Consider the following 20,843-nt stretch of genomic DNA (forward strand, 5'->3'; position numbering starts at 1 on the left):
GATAAATATTGGCCCCAGGACACCGGGGAGAACTCCCCTGCTCTTCTTTGAAATAGTGGCCGTGGGATCTTATACGTCAACCTGAGAGAGGAAATGGGGCCTCGGTTTAGCATCTCATCCGAAAGACAGCACCTCCGACAGTGCAGCACTCCTTCAGCACTACACTGGGAGTGTCAGCCTGGATTTGTGCACAAGTCACACTACAGTACCAAAAAGACAGGAATACCAGCCACTGGCAGGGTTTAGAGTTTTATTTATGTTTACAGCCTCACCAAATTCTAAAGCTTTCTTTATAGATATTACAGCATGAAACCATCTTTATAAAGGTAGAAATAGAGCTTAGGATTTTTTCAAGGCATCACATTGGCAGGGACGTAGCAACATTATAGCAACAATGCACAGTGGGAATAAACTTATGTTAAAATTCTAAAAAATAGCGCAATAGAAATCAACATTCTCTCATACCTTCCTCCCAGGTCAGAACTGAGTAACATTTTGGTAAAGTTGAAACATTTATTTCTGAAACACTAAATTGAAAAAAAAATCAATGAAATACAGGAAACTCTCGATTTACCGGCACCTAAATAACCGGAAATCTCTGTTAACCGGCAAAATTCAGGAGTAGGTTCAGGTAAGTTTTACTTCATATTAGTGGCCGTTCCTGGATCTGTGGCTGTGTAACCGGGGTTCCTGCACCTGTTGCTACGCAACAGGGACGCCTGGATCTGTGGCCGTGTACGGGGCTCTCGTACCTTTTACTATACCTCTCTGTAATCCGGACTTTTTGATAAACCGGCACCACGCCGATCCCGTCGGTGCCGGATAAAAAAAGAGTTTCCTGTACTTCTGTTTTCTAAAATGATACTTCACTAAAATACATGGAGCTGCCCGACAGCCAATGCACTCAGAACAAAGCACGGATTGCACGGAATATCTCCTTATGAAGCAGGTTGAAGAAACTGAAAGTTCCCACTGTTTCTGGCAGTGGTGTATTAGAGGCTAGTGAAAGTCCTAAAATGATGAGCAGTCACAAGCAACAAGCCACTTAGCGGAAAGGTACTTCCGTGCCTACATTATTAAAAACACTCACGTGCATGAAATGCCATCGCAAGTGCCCAATTATTGGTGGGAGAGAGATTTGTTTAATAGGCTCTTCAGTTTAGATGATCCCAAGGTCGCAACTGTTTCTGAAAATGTCAGAAGTATTTCTTCATACAGCGCAATCATCATGGAAACTTGCTTTAACCAAGGTAGTTGGTTCCATCAAAAAATAAACTACGAATGACCAATCCTTACCATGCACCAGATTCCACCTACGTGAATCCTTGAATGTGCCAGTGATCTGTTTTGAAATACCATCAGAACAAAACCTCTACAGATTTGTTGGTTTAGGGATAATGTAGAGCTTCGTGCCTCAGGCTAACTCTTGGCTCGTTACGTACCATGTTGCTCTCCACCCGGGCGGACTGCCCGACTTTGCAGTTTTCTTCGTTTATCTGGGAGATCTCAGTCGTGGCAGGGTGGAACCCAGTCACCATATTGGCCACGTGGACAACATGGACTTTATTGGCAGTTTTCTTCTTCAGGAGGCAAGTGAAGACCTGTTTGAATCTCTTCCGAAAATGCTTCGATATCAGAGCGTACACGATGGGGTTGAGGCAGGAGTTGGCATAGGACATGCAATGTGAGATAAGCCTGAAGGCGTAAGTTGCTTTATTGAATGGGAAGTAGCCAAACCAGAAGCACATGATAACTACATGGTGGGGCAACCAACAGAGGCAAAAGAGCACAGCAACAATGATTATCATCTTGGTCACCTTCCGCTTGGCTCTCTTGGACTCTGAGATGGTCTCAATGGGGTCCACTGATGTCCACAGGTACTTGATTGTTCTGGCGTAGGCAAGACTCAGGATTGTAACTGGTATGATATAGCCAAAAACAAAAGAGGAAACATCCATGATCTTTCTCCTCTTGTCTTCCCATATTGGCACGCAGATGGGTATTCCATTGTAGTGGACAATCTGGTAGTAGCTCAAGTATGGTCCAGCCAAGATGACTGACAATGCCCAGATTACAGCAATGGCAGCTGTGGCATTTCGTGGCGTGCGGAGATCTCGGGATTTCAAGGGGTACCTTATGGCGAGATATCTACAAAAAGAAAGAAATGAGGGGAGGGATTTGATGATACTGTGCATTGCTCCAACATCATTTTTTATCTTATTCCGTGAATTAGTCTAGCCCTTTATAAGGTTTAAGGAAACTTTCCAGGATTGAATCCCTCTCCAGGATCGGACCCTATTCCAGGATGGCAACCCCCTGAAGATCGGAGCCCACCCCCCCCCCCCACCATCCCGCAAGATCTGGAATCCCCCACCCCTATGCTATCGCTAAGCCAGCTGCAGGCTCCCTAACCTGCTCCCGACCGGCAGCCTCCTCCGGAGCGTTCCCCGCAGGACAGGGAGTCAAGCTTGTCAATCAGACTTGCTTCCGGGCGGGAAACCTGCTGTTAAAAAGAAAGCCGCGCGCTGTCAGAACTCCACAGCGCGCGGGAAGACCCAGACATCCGGGTTTCCTGAAAACAATTCCTCCCTCCCTCCGCCCCGGCTCAGAAATCCCATCCCAGTCAAGATTGGGGTCATAGAATCACACAGTACAGAATGAGGCCATTCGGCCCATCGCACCTGTGCCAGCTCTTTGAAACAGCTGTCCAATGAGTCCCACTGCCCTGCTCTGTTTCCGTAGCCGATGCGCTCTCTAACTTTTTTTTGGGTGCGCGGCCCCTTTAACAGCCTGCACGGCCCATTCAGATTTCTGCACATGGGCGGTTTTTCCATTTAAATGCCGGGGAGTTTTCTTCTTCTTAGGCAATCCCTCGGAACCGAGGATGACTTGCTTCCACATTAAAAATGAGTTCTCAGGTGACTGATGAGTCCAATGCGGGACCTACAGTCTCTGTCACAGGTGGGGCAGACGGTGGTTGAAGGGGCGGGTGGGTGGGGTGCTTGGGTTGACGTGCGCTCCTTGCAGTTGGCTTCCGCTTGCTCCCGGCGAAGAGACTTGAGGTGTTCGGCGCCTTCCCGGATGCTTCTCCTCCACTTTGTGCGGTCTTGGGCCAGGGGTTCCCAGGTGTCAGTGGGGATGTTGCACTTTTTCAAGGCGGCTTTGAGGGTGTCCTTGAAGCGTTTCCTCTGCCTACCTCGGGCTCTCTTGCCATGTCGGAGCTCCGAGTAGAGCGCTTGTTTTGGGAGTCTCGTATCCGGCATGCGCGTGACCACCAGACCGCTGCACGGCTGTGCACCTTAACGGGAACATTGCCCAGAGCCCCTGCAAACTTTTCCTTTTTAAGTATTTATCCAATTCCCTTTTGAAAGTCACTATTGAATCTGCTTCCACCGCCCTTTCAGGCAGCGCATTCCAGATTCTAACTCGCTGCGTAAAAAATAATCTCCTCACCTCCCTGCTGGCTCTTTTGCCAACTACCTTAAATTTGTGCCAATGCTTCGAATCAGAAATTATGTGTGGAAACTCTCAGTTGTGAAATCATGTTGAAGGAGCATTAACAAAACTGGATTTGTTTGGATTCCTTACTAAGAGGCCATAACTGCGTAATAGTGGAAATCATTTCCCACGTATTAGTATTGCGGTCAGGTGTTATTGCAGAGCATTCCCAAATAAATAAATTCTTACTAATGTTAATTGTCTGCTTCCACCACCTTTCAGGCAGTGCATTCCAGCTCTTAGCTGCGTAAAATTTCTGCTAATCTCCCCCCTGGTTCTTTTGCCAATTACCTTAAATTTGCGTTCTCTGCCCTCCTGCCAGTGGAAACAGTTTCTCCTTACTTACTCTATCAAAACCCCTCATAATTTTGAACACCTCTATTAAATCTCCCCTTAACCTTCTCTACTCTGAGGAGAACAACCCCTGCTTCTCCAGTCTCTCCACGTAACCGAAGTCCCTCATCCCCGGTACCATTCTAGGAAATCTCCTCTGCACCCTCTCCGATGCCTTGACATCCTTCCCAAAGTACGGTGCCCAGAATGGGACACAATACTCCAGCTGGGGCTGAACCAGTGATTTACAGGAAACTCTCTTTTAACCGGCACCTAAATAACCAGAAACCTCTGTTAACCGGCAAAATTCAGGAGTAGGTTCAGGTAAGTTTTACTTCATATTAGTGGCAGTTCCTGGATCTGTGGCTGTGTAGCTGGGGTTTGTGCACTTGGGCAACAGGACGCTTGGTCTGTGGCCGGAGTTCCTGCACATGTTGCTAAGCAACAGGGAAGCCTGGATTTGTTGCTGTGTACGGAGCTCTCGTACCTTTTAAACTAAACCTCTCTGTAATCCGGACTTTTTGATAAACCAGCACCACGCCGGCCCCGTTGGTGCCGAATAATAAAGAGTTTCCTACAAAGGTTTTTTCTAACTTATAAAGAAATCTGTTGTCTTTTATCAGGTGCCAGTACCTGAATAGGAATTAATTTTCACTCACACAAAGATGATTGCACCCTGCACGATCTATTCTCAAGAAATAGCGATGAATAAAGTTTTTTTTTAATTTTACAAATTTCAGCCAATTTACGAATCATTGCAGCATAGTCTATTTAAATGCACTCAGCTACTGAGTCTAAACAAAATGATTAGACTCCGATTAGTGTATAATAGCACATCCCCAGGCACATTGTGACTGCAGGTCATTGCTGACAATAACTGAGATTCTGTTTTTATCAGCCGGGATTTGAGGATTGTTACCAGGCTTTTGCCGATTGCCTTGCACCATTCTGACTGCTGGTAATCAGGGCTATCGGTTCTGGTAACTCGGTGGCCTAGAAAATCATCTCGGGCGGCGACATAAAGCGGGCCCTGTCGGATCAGCCGCCCGGTATACGCAGCGCCCAATATTCAGTAGCAGTGACTGCAGTGGAGCTGAATACCAGGTGCAGCGTATAACGGGCGGCCGATCCTACGCCGCCCGATTCGCGTCGCCGCCCGATGCGAATTTCTAGGCCAAAAAAGTCAGATTTCGTGTTCATTCTGTGGGGGATCAGGGTCTTGGGGGCATTTTATCCTGCGAATCCATTCATTGTCTCCTGAAAACTGCAAACCGGCGGCCGCGACAGTATGTTGTGTTGTGCAGCTGGGCTTCAAAAGAAAAAAATGAAAATAAAAGCAGAAAATTACTGGAAATGCAAAGCAGGTCTGTCCACGTCTGCAAAACAAGTGAAATAATAACCGGCAATACTGGAAACACTCAGCAGGTCAGGCAGCGTCCCTGGAGAGAGAAACAGACGCTGAGGGCAGGATTTTCATTGGGCCGTGGAGGCGGGTTTGGAGGCGTGTGGGGGGTTAAAATCTCGAAATCGGGGGTCCCAAACCCATCCCGCCCCCAACCCGCCTCCATGCCAGTTTCAAAGGAGGCGGATACCCGACCTGTGCTGGGAGCCGCCCCCCCGAGGCGGAAAGGGGATTAGTGCCAATTAACTGCCTGTTAACAGGTAGTTAACAGGCAGTTTTTAGCCTAATCCCTATTTTTATTGCTGAAGTGTGGGATTCCCGATGGCTCCAAACTGTAGTGTATGTACCTTTAAGAGAGAACTACTTTTACAGCTCCTGTATACTGTAGTACCGGCAGTGACCACACCTGTATATAAGCCTTGAGCAGGCATCTGTACTGTTAGTCTTGAGACTACCCTCCTCCAGTAAACACCTGTTGATTGTTAATTTACAGCCTCTGTCTAGTTATTGGAAAACACCATACTTTAATAATCACGGATTCAACACAAACCACGCCAAGTTAGCGAGGCGGACCGTCGGGCTGAAGGGCTTGGAGGGTTCGAGATGTCCGGTGTTCAGGTGAGTGATGGGTGCATGAGTGCAGAGGTAAGTGTGTTTGGTGTGTGTAAAGTGTTTAAAGAAGTTTTACTTACCTTTACAGCCTTCCTTCCTTCAGGTCTCGGGAGTCCCTCATCTCACCGGCACAGAAAGCAGAATGGCCGCGAGCTGTCAAAAGTTGCAGCCTCTGCTTTCTGTTCCGGGGAGATCTCTAAATCAGCCTGAGAGGAAGGAATTAACTTGGAGTACAGATTGTCAGTGCTGTCAAATGCTGATATTTCATCTGTCAAAAGCTCTTGACAGATGAAATATCAATCTGTGACGTCACCTGTTGCTGGGTGGCCCTTAATTGGCCTGCTGAGCCCGCTGGGCGGGCTCAACAAAGTCAATCAAGTGAAAATCGCGTGGGTTGGCCACAACTCGATGGAGGCGGGACTACAACCCTGAAAGTTGTAGTCCCGCCTCCTACACACCTCCTCAATCAAAATCCAGCCCTGAGTGTTTCCAGCATTTCCTGTTGTCATTTCAGATTTCCAGCATCCGCAATATTTTGCGATTGCAAAAGAAGAGGGCAGGATACATCGGCAGGTGTCCGTATTCTGAAAAGACCCAAATTATTGCCTGTGCGTTTTCAGCTTTTAATTTCAGATCCATAGCATTTGCTGTCCATTATTATTTATTTAAAAGGGAACATTTCAGGCTTTGTTCCACATGATATACAAAGCAAGAGAGAGAGAGAGAGAGAGAGAGAAAGACAACGTGCGTTTCTATAGCACCTTTCACCATCTCAGGACCTCCCACAGCACTTTACAGCCAATGAAGTATTTTTGAAATGCAGTCACTTTTGGAAGGTAGGAAAACGCCCTGCTTAAATCACAAATTCTCGACAGTGTGATTGGCTGTGACACCGCAGACTCAATGAATGCTGCCTTTGCATCAAGATCACACTTAACTGGAGTTGACTGACCCGAAATCCATATTTGGAAACAATTGGAGAGCTCATCCCTCTCTAAATTACCTCTCACTGCTTGATGACAGGGGCCTCTCCTGAACCTTACTGCGGATTCATTAGATTTGCATATTACACAGCATGTTTGCAGAGAAGGCAGAGGAAGGGTTTGATATTGATTTGTTGCATTATTGATGAGCTTTCTATTGAAAGGCCTGTTTCTAGCAGCTACCTATCTTTTCAACTGAAGTGACCCTTCACATTTTGCTGGTGCTCCAACATTTCATGCAACAGAGTGAAAGGATAGGAGATTTGCCAATAGCAAAGAGTGTCAGCCGTGGCTCAGTGGGCAGCACCCTCGCCTCTGAGTCAGAAGGTTGTGGGTTCAAGTCCCACTCCACAAACTTGAGCACATAAAGCTAGGCTGACACTCCAGCGCAGCGCTGACGGAGTGCTGCACAGTCGGAGGTTCCGTCTTTCAGATGAGACGTTAAACCGAGGCCCCGTCTGCCCACTCTGTTGGATATAAAATATCCCATGGCACTATTTCGAAGAAGAGCAGGGGAGTTATCCCCAGTGTCCTGGCCAATATTTGTCCTTCAATCTACAACACTAAAACAGATCATCTGGTCATTAACACATTGCTGTTTGTGGGAGCTTGCTATGTGCAAATTGGCTGCTGCGTTTACAACAGTGACTACACTTCAAAAAGTACTTCATTGGCTGTAAAGCACTTTGGGACATCCAGTGGTTGTGAAAGGCGCTATAGAAATGCAACTCTTTCTTTTTTTCCAATGCTCCCCATATCAGTCCTGCTCTCAGAGAGGGTGCTACCACCCATGGAGGGGACAATTTGTAGGGCGAGCCACTTAGTATATCCTCATCCAGATTCAATGTTGACATTGGTGTGGTCCTGGGAGTAAATCATCTGCCCAACCTCTTCAATTAACTTCTTTACCCAGAGAGTGGTGAGAATGTGTAACTCGCTACCACAGGGAGTGGTGGAGGCGGATAGCATAGATGCATTTAAGGGGAAGCTAGATAATCACATGAGGGAAAAAGGAATAGAGGGATATGCTGATAGAGTGAGATGAAAAGGGGTGGGAGGAGGCTGGTGTGGAGCATAAACACTGGCACGGACCAGTTGGGCCGAATGGCCTGTTTCTGTGCTGTAGATTCTATGGCTGGATTTTCCCAGTCCTGAGGAGGCGGGTTTGGAGGCGGGAATGCCGGGAAAATGGTAGAAAATGGGAGCAGGTACCAACCCCGCTCCCAGCCCGCCTCCGCGCCATCTTCCCGGGAGGCGGGTCCCCAAGTCGCGCAGGGACCCAGCTCCCCGAGGCGGGAAGGGGATTAGAGCCCATTAACTGCCTGTTAACAGGTAGTTAACAGGCAGTTTTCAGGCTTTTCCCCATTTTAGACCTGCAAGTGCGGGCTTCCCAACAGCTGCGAACCTCGCCAGGTGAGCAGTGGGTCTGTAGGGGTGAGAGGGGTCGAAATGTCAGCTGTAGAGGTGAGTGATGGGTGCAAGTGTGGACAGGTAAGTATGAGAGGTGAGTGTTAAGTTTTGGAAAAAGTTTCTTTACTTTTGCTTCTTCCTGCAGGCTTCAACCTCTGGGGATCCGGAGGTGTCTCATCTCAATGGCAGAGATGACAGAATGGCTGCTGCGTTCTCAGATGCAGCAGCCATCTGCTTTCTGCTGAGGAGAGAGGTCTTGGTAAGCCTTTGCTCACCTTAGAACAGAGATTGTCAGTGTTTGGCAGCTTCTCAAAGCTGTCAAATGCTGACAATTGAACTGTCAAAAATGTTTCGACAGATGAAGTGTCATACGCTGACGTCATCTGTCACCGGCATTCCCTTAATTGGTCGGTAAGCCCAGTTAACAAGGCCAATCAGGGGACAATAGTGTGGGTTCATCATATGTCACTGGGGACAGCAGTCCCGCCCGCAACTTGTCTCGGCTGGCAAAATCCGGCCCTGTGTAACCTCTCGGCCAAAGAATGATGCATGAGCTGGGAGGCCAAACCAAAATAAAACCAAATCAAACCAATTTTAAAAAAATTCTGTAGGGTTGAAATGATGCTTTGTGGTATTAGTTGCAAAATTATTCACATGATACCCCTCCGTCAGTTATTTAAATGAAAGGCATTAATCCGTTTACAATAAATGGATCAAAGTCCTTGCTAACAGAGTGGTCAAAGGAATTTCATGTCAGTATATGTTTGTTACTAACATCTCACAGCACGATTTCAAAAGGGGTACGGTAGCATAGTGGTTCTGTTACTGGACTAGTAATCCAGAGGCCTGGACTAATGATCCGGAGCCATGAGTCCTAAATCCCACCACACCAGCTGGGGAATTTAAATTCAGTTAATTAAATAAATCTGGAATTAGAAAGCTAGTATCAGCATGAAACTATTGGATTGTTGTAAAAACCCATCTGGTTCACTGATGTCCTTCAGGGAAGGAAATCTGTCATCCTTACCCGGTCTGGCCTATATGTGACTCCAGCTCCACAGCAATGTGGTTGACTCTTAACTGCCCTCTGTGGTTCAAGAAGGCGGCTCACCACCACTTTCTTGAGGGCAATTAGGGATGGGCAATAAATGCCGGCCTTGCCAGTGACGCCCACATCCCATGAACGAATAAAACAAATCTGAATGTCTTTTCACCCAAATTGTTTAGGTGTATTTGCACTGGCTTGATGGGACAGAGTGTTGGTGGGACAGAGTGTTGACCTGGCACAGTACTCTGAGATACTCTCTGACACTTATCTTTAGCTGGCCTATTCAGAGATGTGTGAAGCAACCCATTATGAACTCACCTTTCCTGTAAAGTATCTGGAACCCTTACTCTATGACCATATGACACAGTGGGCTAAAAATTCGGTATCGCCGCGCCAGGTCTTTAGTGCCCGAAATTTTGCGCTCGCCCGGATTCCCGTAGCGCCCGCCTGAAATTCAGTTGCGCCGCCCCAAGACGGAGGCGGGCGCTATTGCAGGGTTTGGCCGCCTCGTTTGGGGCGATGAAAGTCAGTTTCAGGCGTCCAGCTGCCGCTGCGGCACCCGATGCAGTGCGGCAGGCTGGGGTACTGCAGGCCTCCTCCTTCTCTTAAGGAGGAGCTGCCTGCAGCCGTGAGATCGCCACTGGATTCCCCCGGCAAATGAGCCCGGCACCACGGAGAAGTGCCGGGCTCGCGGGAGTCACACACCAATGCCGCGGGGGGGTGGTGCAGGAGTCCGGGGAGGGAGGTGCGGCCAGGCGGCCGCCGGGAAAGCGGCCGGCCGCCCCTCCACCTTTATGCGCCGGCCTCTCGGAGCTGCAAGGCACCGTTTTTCAAACGCTGTTTGCGGCCGCTACGGGCGAGGCGGCCGCAACTGAATTTGGCCATCGGCACGGAATAGCATTGGAACCGGGGCGCTGCGCACACCGATGACGTCATCGGTGCCGGCGCAGCGCTACCGGCTAACGCCGATGTTAGGGACCAACTGAATTTCGGGCGCTAAAAAACTTCCGGCGCAAACCACTCTATAGCCAATAAGTGGGCGCAAACGCGACTGAATTTCTAGGCCAGTATGCCATACTGAACAAGCTATACAGTTTACTGTTAAATCTGGCAATTAAAATTCTTATTCCAAAGACGAACACTGAATATTTTATGGAGAATTAAATTGCTGCTTTAAGCTACTCATTTGAGATTCAATCAAAGGCCATCACAAGTAACATCACCTAAATTCACTTCACTCCACTCACAGTCATTTATCATCAGGTTAAAGGCTGTGGCTGAAATTACCAGTAATAAATAAATAAAATGATATTAATACTTCCCTCTGGGCCATTCTCAGTTTATAAAGTTATCTCAAGCAGGTGAAAGATGACAATCTGGAGAATTGAAGCTGTCGCTTTGCATCCTATGACAGCCCTGAGAACTCCCACAGCAGGTAAGGGATTGCCCACTTTGCACTGAGCGATTATGTCTGCTTAAAACAGATAAATTGCCATTATCAATTTCACTGTGATCCATGACAATCTTCAAAGACAAGATGGTCACCCATAACATTTAAGGTAATTGGCAAAAGAACCAGAGGCGAGATGAGGAGAACCTTACTTACGCAGCAAGTTATGATGATCTGGAATGCGCTGCCTGAAAGGGCGGTGGAAGCAAATTCAATAGTAACTTTCAAAAGGGAATTGGATAAATACTTGAAGGGGAAAAATTTGCTGGGCTATGAGGAAAGAGCAGGGGAGTGGGACTAATTGGAGAGCTCTTTCAAAGAGCCGGCACAGGCACGATGGGCCGAATGGCCTCCTTCTGTGCTTTAAGATTCTATTATTCTATGAACCTGAAAGTGGATTTCAACCCAGGTCCAGAATGTAAACAATAATGTTCTTTAAATGTTTTCCCCCCTCTTTTTGATGTAATACTTTCCTCCTTCAGGGCTCCACTCCCCGTGTCTCAGAGGGGGGAAGACAGGAGATCTGCTCCCGGCATTCTGTCAGCCTACTCTTCCAGCAGCTGGAGCTGGTGTTGTTAACTCACCCTCTTCCTCCTCATCGTGTTTGGTGTTCGCTCACACCTTCCCTACAGAATGACATAGGATCTACAGCACAGAAAACAGGCCATTCGGCCCAACTGGCCTGTGCTGGTGTTTATGCTCCACACCAGGCTCCTCCCACCCCTCTTTGTCTAACCCAATCAGCATACCTTAAGAACATAACAAATCAAGAAGATCATGGCTGAATTCTACCTCAACTCCACTTCCTCGCCCTATCCCCATATCTCTTAATTCCCTTTATCCTATTCCTTTCTCCTTCATGTGTTTATCTCACTTCCCCTTAAATGCATCTACACTATTCGGATCAACTACTCCCTGCGGTAGCGAGTTCCACATTCTAAACAGTAAAGAAGTGTCTCCTGAATTCCATATTGGATTTATTGGTGACTATCTTATATCTATGGCCTCTAGTTCTGGTCTCCCCCGCCACAAGTGGAAACATCTTCTCTACGTCAGAGATTGGGAAGCAACCATACGGGTGAGAATCCACATCCAGCTATTTTGCGAGTCTTGGAACACCCATGTGGTCACCCGAGTTGACAAATGTTCTCATGCATATTATGCAAACGGCATGGGGAGCAGACTTACCTGTCGACAGACACAGCAACCAGTGTGAAGCTACTAGCATACATGGTGAGGTATATGAAAAAGTGGACCACTTTGCACATGAACGAGCCAAACACCCACCCGTCCAGTGTATAGATGGTGGCTTGAAAGGGAATGCAGAAAATAATAAAGAACAGATCGGCTATGCTTAGGTTTAAGATAAAGAGGTTGGTTGTATTGTAACCCATCTGCCCATTCCTCAGCAACACTGCCAGAACAAGGCCATTCCCTACAGTCCCAAGTAGGAAGATTAGCGAAAAGATGACTGGAACTATGACGCTGCCAGGCAGAAAATCCGGATTTTCAGACACCTTCCAGTCATCCGCCATCTTGGCAGCTTGTTGTCTGGTGGGGCAAGTAAATGTTGATGAAATTCTGTAAAAAGATTTAACAATGGAATTAAAATAAACAACGGCAATCAGCTCATACAATAATTTTTTTCCCCAGTTCCTACTCATTTCCGGTTAAAAGGAAAAGCACCTTCAGCGCCTGAGTGAGTAAATTCACTCACCCAGTGCGGTACTGAGCCATACAGACCAGAGGCCCGGCCTCGATTGCCAGTCTAAATTCACCAAGCTGACTTCAAGTTGGGATGATTTTACGTTTGGCCTCAGCCTCATTGAATTAGGCAGGGGAAAAATCAGCCGGGGTTCCCACTCCTGACCTTTATCAATGAGCCCCTATTGGAAAGGGTGTGTGCTTGTGTGTAGATTTTGGGTGAGGATAAGAATGGGCTCAGTTGTGGTGCCTTCCACAGTCAAATAGCAACAACAACAACTTGCATTTATATAGCACCTTGTGCTTCATTTGTTATCGGACAAAATTTGACACCGATCCACATAAGGAGATGTTAGGGCAGATGACCAAAAGCTTGGTGAAAGAGGTAGGTTTTAAGGAGTGTCTTAAAGGAGAAGAGAGAAGTAGAGGGGCGGAGAGGTTTAGGGAGGGAATTCCAGAGCTTAGGGCCTCGGCAGCTGATGGCACGCCCGCCAATGGTGGAGCGATCAAAATCAGGGATGCTCAAGAGGCCAGAATTGGAGGTGCGCAGAGATCTCGGGGGTTGCAGGGCTGGAGGAGGTTACAGAGATAGGGAGGGGCGAGGCCATGGAGGGATTTGAAAACGAGGATGAGAATTTTAAAATCGGGGTGTTGCTTAACCGGGAGCCAATGTGGGTCAGCGAGCACAGGGGTGATGGGTGAACTGGACTTGGTGCGAGTTAGGACTTGGGCAGCAGAGGTTTTGATGACCTCAAGTTTACAGAGGGTAGAAAGTAATAGCCTTCTGAAACTCGTTGCCCAGGCTCTCTCATAGCGCGTGGCCACTTTGGCGAATTGCTGGTAGCCAGACAGCACCAGTGGAAGTGTAACCTCGGAAGAACTAATCCCCCTTCAGGAGAGGAGAGAAACAGATGGAAAATCGAGAGGAAGAAATAATGAAAATCCCACCCGCACACTCCAACAGTACTCTGCATCTCTCTCCATTTATTGCTGGTTCAGTATTTTAAACTTGAACGGTTTCAATACCATGGTTTATTTTACAAGAAATTTATGGTCCTGTGTATTTGTCAAGAACTATTTTGCAACATTCAGCACCAGACAGCTAACACAAAAGCGCTGTGTATGTTATACAAAGGATATTAATTGTCTGAGTTTTAATTAGGACAACAAATGAAATTCAAACACATCGTTAGATGGCGTCTGATAAAGATACCCTTTGATTTGCTAACAACACCACCTCCTCTCACTTAAAGATTTTACTAGACACCAATTTTCCTCCTTCGCTCCCCCAGTGTTAGAATTTTTTACAATAATAAAACCAGCAGAAATTACAAATGCCAATGAACCCAATCAACAGAGATGAATCTTTAAATCTTTAAATTCAAAGAGGGTAGCTCCCAAATATTTCATTATTAACCATTAACAGGCAGACATCAGAATCAGTGTAACACCAGCTTTGGTCTGACCATGTTGGCGAATGGTGAACCTTTAAAGGAGGTCAGGTACCAGCAGCCGGTGAGGGTGGGCCGGGGACTTGCTGTCAGGCTTCAGCCGACGCTGGTCCAGCATCTCTCACCGTAGCCTCCTCTCACCGTATTCCGGTGAGAGACAGTCGCATCACGGTGAAACCCGAGTCTCCTCCTTTATAGCCAGACTCCAACAATTCATTTATTTTTCCTGTTACATATATATAAAAAATATAAGATAGCCGTACCCAATTTTAAATGTGTAAGTTGCAGTAAGAAATATGGATATGCTCAATTAAATAAGAGTGGATTTAGTTTTCAATCTCTCGCTTTATTTTTCCCTCCTTAACCTCACCACAATCCTATCTCTATCTGTTAATAGTAATTACTCTGAGCTAGTGATGTCCATCTAATTACTATTTTGTCTGCCTATCTATCGATGGTTTTCCCTACCAGTACATCTGTATAACTAGGCAACTGTCTTGTCGCTATATATCTATAGTTTTATCTTTTGTCTACTGACCATTCATGTGAATCTCTGTTTCCGTCTCCCTATCTACATCCAGATACACAAATATCAGTCTTGCTATTATAATCACATACTCATACATGCATACACTTATAAACACACACATATAGATGCATACACTTATAAACACACACATATAGATGCATATACACTTATAAACACACACATATAGATGCATACACTTATAAACACACACATATAGATGCATATACACTTATAAACACACACATATAGATGCATACACTTATAAACACACACATATAGATGCATACACTTATAAACACACACATATAGATGCATATACACTTATAAACACACACATATAGATGCATACACTTATAAACACACACATATAGATGCATACACTTATAAACACACACATATAGATGCATACACTTATAAACACATGCACATATAGATGTATACACTTATAAACACACATAGATGCATACACTTATAAACACATACATATAGATGCATACACTTATAAACACATACATATAGATGCATACACTTATAAACACGTGCACATATAGATGTATACACTTATAAACACACATAGATGCATACACTTATAAACACACACATATAGATACATACACTTATAAACACACACATATAGATGCATACACTTATAAACACATGTATATAGATGCATACACAAGATTTGGACGACACACAAACACACTCCTACATACACACATTGATAAAATATACATTGATACAAACATAAAAATACGTGCCTATATGTCCATATAACATTGCAAAAACACATAAATTCAAACAACTATCATTTTCCAAAAAATAGCAATTTAAATTCAAAATAAAAATCCAAATTGGTATTTTTGATGGTTAAAAATGATATTTCAATATAATAATCACAATGGGAGCGCGAGCCTCCAATTCCAGCTTACATTCAGTAGGTGCTCTCAGTGAATTAGAATTCACTCAGTCAACATTCCACAACTTATATGGAATCCGCATGAAAGAGCCCTTCAAAAGCAACAATCTTCCATTTCGCTCAGGCTTCCAACATTCTTCACACCCTCTTGCTGATTGAATACTGCTTGCTGTACCGCCCAGCGTTCACATTTTTCATTCTAGCATATCATTGGAGCAAGAGGTGCCTGGTCTTTCTCAGTGGGGCTGAATATTAGCAACTGAAAGGAGGTGCTCTCACCTTTCACGTTGATCTTTGCTCTAGAAAGCAGGGAGCGCTGAATCAGAGCACTGGTGAAATAGACAGCAATTCAGAATTAACTCTTTCACTGGCACATTATACCACATACCCTTGCTATAGAATCAAACAGAATCTTATATTAGTGATGGCCATGTCTGCTGTGCATGTGAACTCACTCTTTTTTTTACTTCATTTGAAAATGTATTTTCTTTCCTTTCAAACTACGTTACGCAGGTTGCGAGGATGGAGCGGACAACTTGCCCTCAGGCGCAATTTGAAACTGGCCTCAGCTCAACCCCCTACAGGTCCACAACCCCTTATCCACAATTCCGAAATTCGAAAAGCTCTGAAAACCAAAAGTTTTTTCGTGGAGCGTCACTCGTGTGCACGACATGACCCGAGTGGCGCCAAACACGACCCGACGCGGCCGATGCTTGACCCGCGCAGGTGTGAGGCGTCAGTTGTGTCTCAGCGCTGATACCAGTCACACGTGCGTCTGCTGCTCGCTGATATTTTTTGTTATTTGGTGATTTTGAGTTTAATTTCACTGTGAAAATGTCAAAAAGAGCTGCAGGTACCCCTACCGTTCTGAAATCCGAAAAAATCCGAATTCCGAAACACATCTGGCCCCAAGGGTTTCGGATAAGGGGTTAATAACCTGTAGTAGTAAGAATGGAGTGTGGGCGAACTCAGCTACTGATCTAGCCCCCATCTCTGTACCTGCTCTTCAATACAATGCTGCAGCATCCTGATCAATAGGGGCGATTTTAACCCTACTCGCTCAGCAGGAACCTGGCGGGTGGGCAGTTAAATTCACCCTGGCTCTTACCTGCACGGATGCCACCATGATCGCAGCATCGGCAATTTTAACCTGCTCTAATGAGCGGGCAGCAAGGCCATGCACCCGGAGCCAACAGGGTCCTTCTAAGAACATAAGAATTAGCAGCAAGGGTAGGCCATTTGGCCCCTCGAGCCTGCTCCGCCATTCAATATGATCATGGCTGATCTTCTACCTCATCTCCACTTTCCTGCACTATCCCCATATCCCTCGATTCCCTTAATATCCAAAAATCTATCGATCTCTGCGTTGAATATACTCAACGACTGAGCCTCCACAGCCCTCTGGGGTAGAGAATTCCAAAGATTCCCCACCCTCTGAGTGAAGAAATTTCTCCTTATCTCAGTCCTAAATGATCGACCCCTTATTCTGAGACTGTGACCCCTGGTTCTAGACTCCCCAGCCAGGGGAAACATCCTCCCTGCATCTACCCTGTCAAGCCCTGTAAGAATTTTGTATGTTTCAATGAGATCACCTCTCATTCTTCTAAACTCTAGAGAATATAGGCCTAGTCTACTCAATCTCTCCTCATAGGACAATCCCCCCATCCCAGGAACCAGTCTGGTGAACCTTCGTTGCACTCCCTCTATGGCAAGTATATTCTTCCTTAGGTAAGGAGTCCAAAACTGTGCACAATACTCCAGGTGTGGTCTCCCCAGGGCCCTATATAATTGCAGTAAGATGTTTTTACTCTTATACTCAAATCCTCTTGTAATAAAGGCCAACATACCATTTGCTTTCCTAATTACTTGCTGTACCTGCATGTTAACTTTCAGTGATTCGTGTACAAGGACACCCAGGTCCCTCTGAACACCAACATTTCCCAATCTCTCACCATTTAAAAAATACTCTGCTTTTCTATTTTTCCTACCAAAGTGGATAACTTCACATTTCTCCACATTATATTCCATTTGCCATGTTCTTGCCCACTCACTTAGCCTGTCTACATCCCCTTGAAGCCTCTTTGCATCCTCCTCACAACTTACATTCCCACCCAGCTTTGTATCATCAGCAAACTTGGATTACATTTGGTCCCCTCATCCAAATCATTGATGTAGATTGTGAATAGCTGAGGCCCAAGCACTGATCCTTACGGTGCCCCACTAGTTACAGCCTGCCTACCCGAAAATGACCCGTTTATTCCTACTCTCTGTTTTCTGTCCGTTAACCAAGCCTCAATCCATGCTAGTACATTACCCCCAATCCCATGAGCCCTAATTTTGTTTAATAACCTCTTGTGTGGCACCTTATCGAATGTCTCTGAAAATCCAAATACACCACATCCACTGGTTCCCCCTTATCTATTCTGCTAGTTACAACCTCAAAAAACTCGAACAGATTTGTCAAACATGATTTCCGTTTCATAAATCCGTGTTGACTCTGCCCAATCCTATTATTATTTTCTAAGTGCCCTGTTACCACGTCCTTAATAACAGATTCTAGCATTTTCCCTACTACTGATGTCAGGCTAACTGGTCTGTAGTTCCCTGTTTTCACTCTCCCTCCTTTCTTAAATAGTGGGGTTACATTTGCCACCTTCCAATCCTCGGGAACTGTTCTAGAATCTATGGAACTTTGGAAGATGACAACCAATACATCCACTATCTCTATAGCCACCTCTTTCAAAACCCTAGGATGTAGGCCATCAGGTCCAGGGGATTTATCAGCTTTCAGTCCCATTAATTTCTCCAATACTATTTTTTTACTAATAATAATTTCTTTCAGTTCGTCATTCTCGCTAGATCCTTGGTTCTCCACTATTTCCGTGAAGACAGAAACAAAGGCTGTGATTTTGCAAGCACTCAGAAGGCAGGTTTGGAGGCGGGTCAGTGGTTAACATTTTTTTGATTGACAGTGGGTTCTGACCCCGCTGTCAACCCGCCTCCACGCAACTTTGCCAAGTGCCGGCTCTGGGAGTCCCGATCGGACCCGCCACCAAGCGGTGGGAGAGGCACTTAAGGCAGTTAACAGCTTGTTAACTGCCGACATAATCCGATTTTAGCAGGGTGTTGCCATTTTATTACATTTTCAGCGTGTTCCACGGCGTTCGCAAACCACACCAGCTGATTGTGATAGGTTCAACAAGTGCCTGACTTCTTGACAGCTGCAGCTCCAGCATAAAAACGGAACTCTAACATGGCTGACTTACATGGAAGGCAAATGGTATGCTGGCCTTCATTACAAGAGGATTTGAGTACAGGAGTAAAGAAGTCTTACTCCAATTATATAGGGCCTTGGTGAGACCAGACCTGGAGTACTGTGTACAATTTTGGTCTCCTTACCTAAGGAAAGGTATACTTGCCATAGAGGGAGTGCAACGGAGGTTCACAAGATTGATTCCTGGGACTGTCGTATGAGAAGGGATTGAGTAAACTAGGCCTGTATTCTCTTGAATTCAGAAGAATGAGAGGGGATCTCATTGAAGCATGCAAAATTATTATAGGATGGATGCTGGGAGGATGTTTCCCCTGGCTGGGGAGTCTAGAACCAGGGGCCACAGCCTCAAGATAAAGGGTAGGCCATTCAGGACTGAGATGAGAAGAAATTTCTTCACACAGAGGGTGGTGAACCTTTGGAATTCTCTACCCCAGAGGGCTGTGGAGGCTCAGTCATTGGGTATATTCAAAACAGAAGTCGATAGATTTCTGACTAGTAAGGGCATCAAGGGATATGGCGATAGGGCCGGTGAATGGAGTTGAGGCAGAAGATCAGCCATGATCTCATTGAATGGCGGAGCAGGCTCGAAGGGCTGAATGGCCTACTCCTGCTCCTATTTCTTATGTTCTTATGACAGAACTTTGTTTTTTGAGGTGTTGGAACGCTTTTTGCAGGCCTACTGAGCTTGTAAGTGGTGAAGCTGAGATCCATATGCACTGTGACCTCCTTGGAAAACCCTCTCCACACATTGACTGGGCGCTTATAACTTCTAGTCCTCAACTGAGATATATACCAGCAGCATGGGAGCCAGTTATTCCCTCTCATCCTGGTCCTCAGATTCGGAGGAAGAGCAGCCGTGGCAGCAGCAGAACCAGGCACAACAGCAGCAGCAACAACAGGAGCGCCAACCTCCTCCTCACCCACCCGATGCTGCACAGGGCAGAGGGCGTCAGCGCAGGGCTGCACCTCGCCGCAGGAGATACCCCCAACACAGGGTTTACAGGCCGAGGATGAGCTTCCTCAACTTGACTGAGCAGCAGTGCAAAAGGAGGCTGAGACTTTCGCGAGAGGTAGTTACTGACATCTGTGCAATGCTGCAGCAACACCTGGAGCCCAGAAGAGCGAGTGAACACCCCTTGCCAGTGGCTGTCAAAGTCACCACTGCTCTCAATTTTTTTGCTTCAGGGTCCTTCCAGGGATCATCAGCAGACATCAGCAGCATCTCCCAGTCAGCTGCACACACTTGTATCATGCAGGTTACCAATAGCCTCTTTGCAAAGGCGCACAATTACATCCACCTCTCCACGGATGAAGCAAATGTAACCACCCGTGCGGTTGGCTTTGCAAATATGGCAGGCTTGCCAAGGGTGCAGGGCATCGTAGACTGCACACATGTGGCCATTAGGGCACTCTATCACAACCCAGTTGTATTTGTCAACCGCAAGGGCTTCCACTCCCTTAGCATCCAGCTGGTGTGTAACCACAGGAAGAACATTATGCATGTTTGCGCCAAGTTCCCTGGCAGTTGCCATGACTCGTTCATCCTGCGGCAGTCTACTGTGCCTCAGCTCTTCAATCTGCCAACCCAATATTCCAGATGGCTACTTGGAGACAAGGGCTGTCCCCTGAAGACATGGCTAATGATGCCATCAAATGAAACTGAGGAGCGCTACAATGCGAGCCACATTATCACCAGAGCCATCATCGAGCAAACCATCGGCTTGCTCAAAATGCGATTCAGATGCCTCGACAGATCAGGTGGAGCCCTACAGTACTCACCAGCCAGGGTCTCCAGAATCATCGTGGTCTGCTGTGCCCTGCACACCATTGCACAGCAGCGTGGCTTACCACTGCCTGAGGAACAAGTGACTCAGCGCACAGCCTCCTCCTCAGAGGAGGAGGAGGAGGAAGACTTTGCGGAGGTGGATGCGCCAGTTCCACCAGCACATGAGCACATTGCTGCCCGTGATGCAAGGGATTCACTAATCCATGCCAGATTCACTTAAGTTTATGAAGCAAACACATGTGGCTGCCACCTTCTTAACACACCATACACAATCTATACAATAAACTGTGGGTTCCTATCACTCTCACCACCATCTTTACAGATGAAAGGTGCCCTGACACCTTACTGTGACACTTCCATTTCTGGGCACACATAGGCCAACTCTTTGAATGTTTGCCATTGCATTTCTTTATTACAATTGAAATGCCGATCATTATCTTAAATATG

General features: G+C 46.3%; 1 protein-coding gene across 1 annotated transcript in view; it reads right to left on the reverse strand.

Moving 5' to 3' along the window:
- Positions 1–242: 242 nt before the first annotated feature.
- The window catches only part of LOC147098990 (galanin receptor 2b-like), a 59,400-nt gene continuing 38,799 nt past the window's right edge, over positions 243–20,843 (reverse strand). Inside the window, exons 2-3 of the mRNA XM_085969506.1 lie at positions 11,925–12,317; positions 243–2,148 (exon numbers count right to left, since the gene is read on the reverse strand). Of these exons, the coding sequence (XP_085825632.1) occupies positions 1,389–2,148; positions 11,925–12,271 (1,107 nt within the window). The 5' untranslated portion in view covers positions 12,272–12,317 and the 3' untranslated portion in view covers positions 243–1,388. The remainder of the gene's footprint in view (positions 2,149–11,924; positions 12,318–20,843) is intronic.

This window comes from Somniosus microcephalus, chromosome 28 (assembly GCF_052327205.1).
Source record: "Somniosus microcephalus isolate GS21.2 chromosome 28, FLI_Smic_1.0, whole genome shotgun sequence".
Classification (NCBI taxonomy): Eukaryota; Metazoa; Chordata; class Chondrichthyes; order Squaliformes; family Somniosidae; genus Somniosus; species Somniosus microcephalus.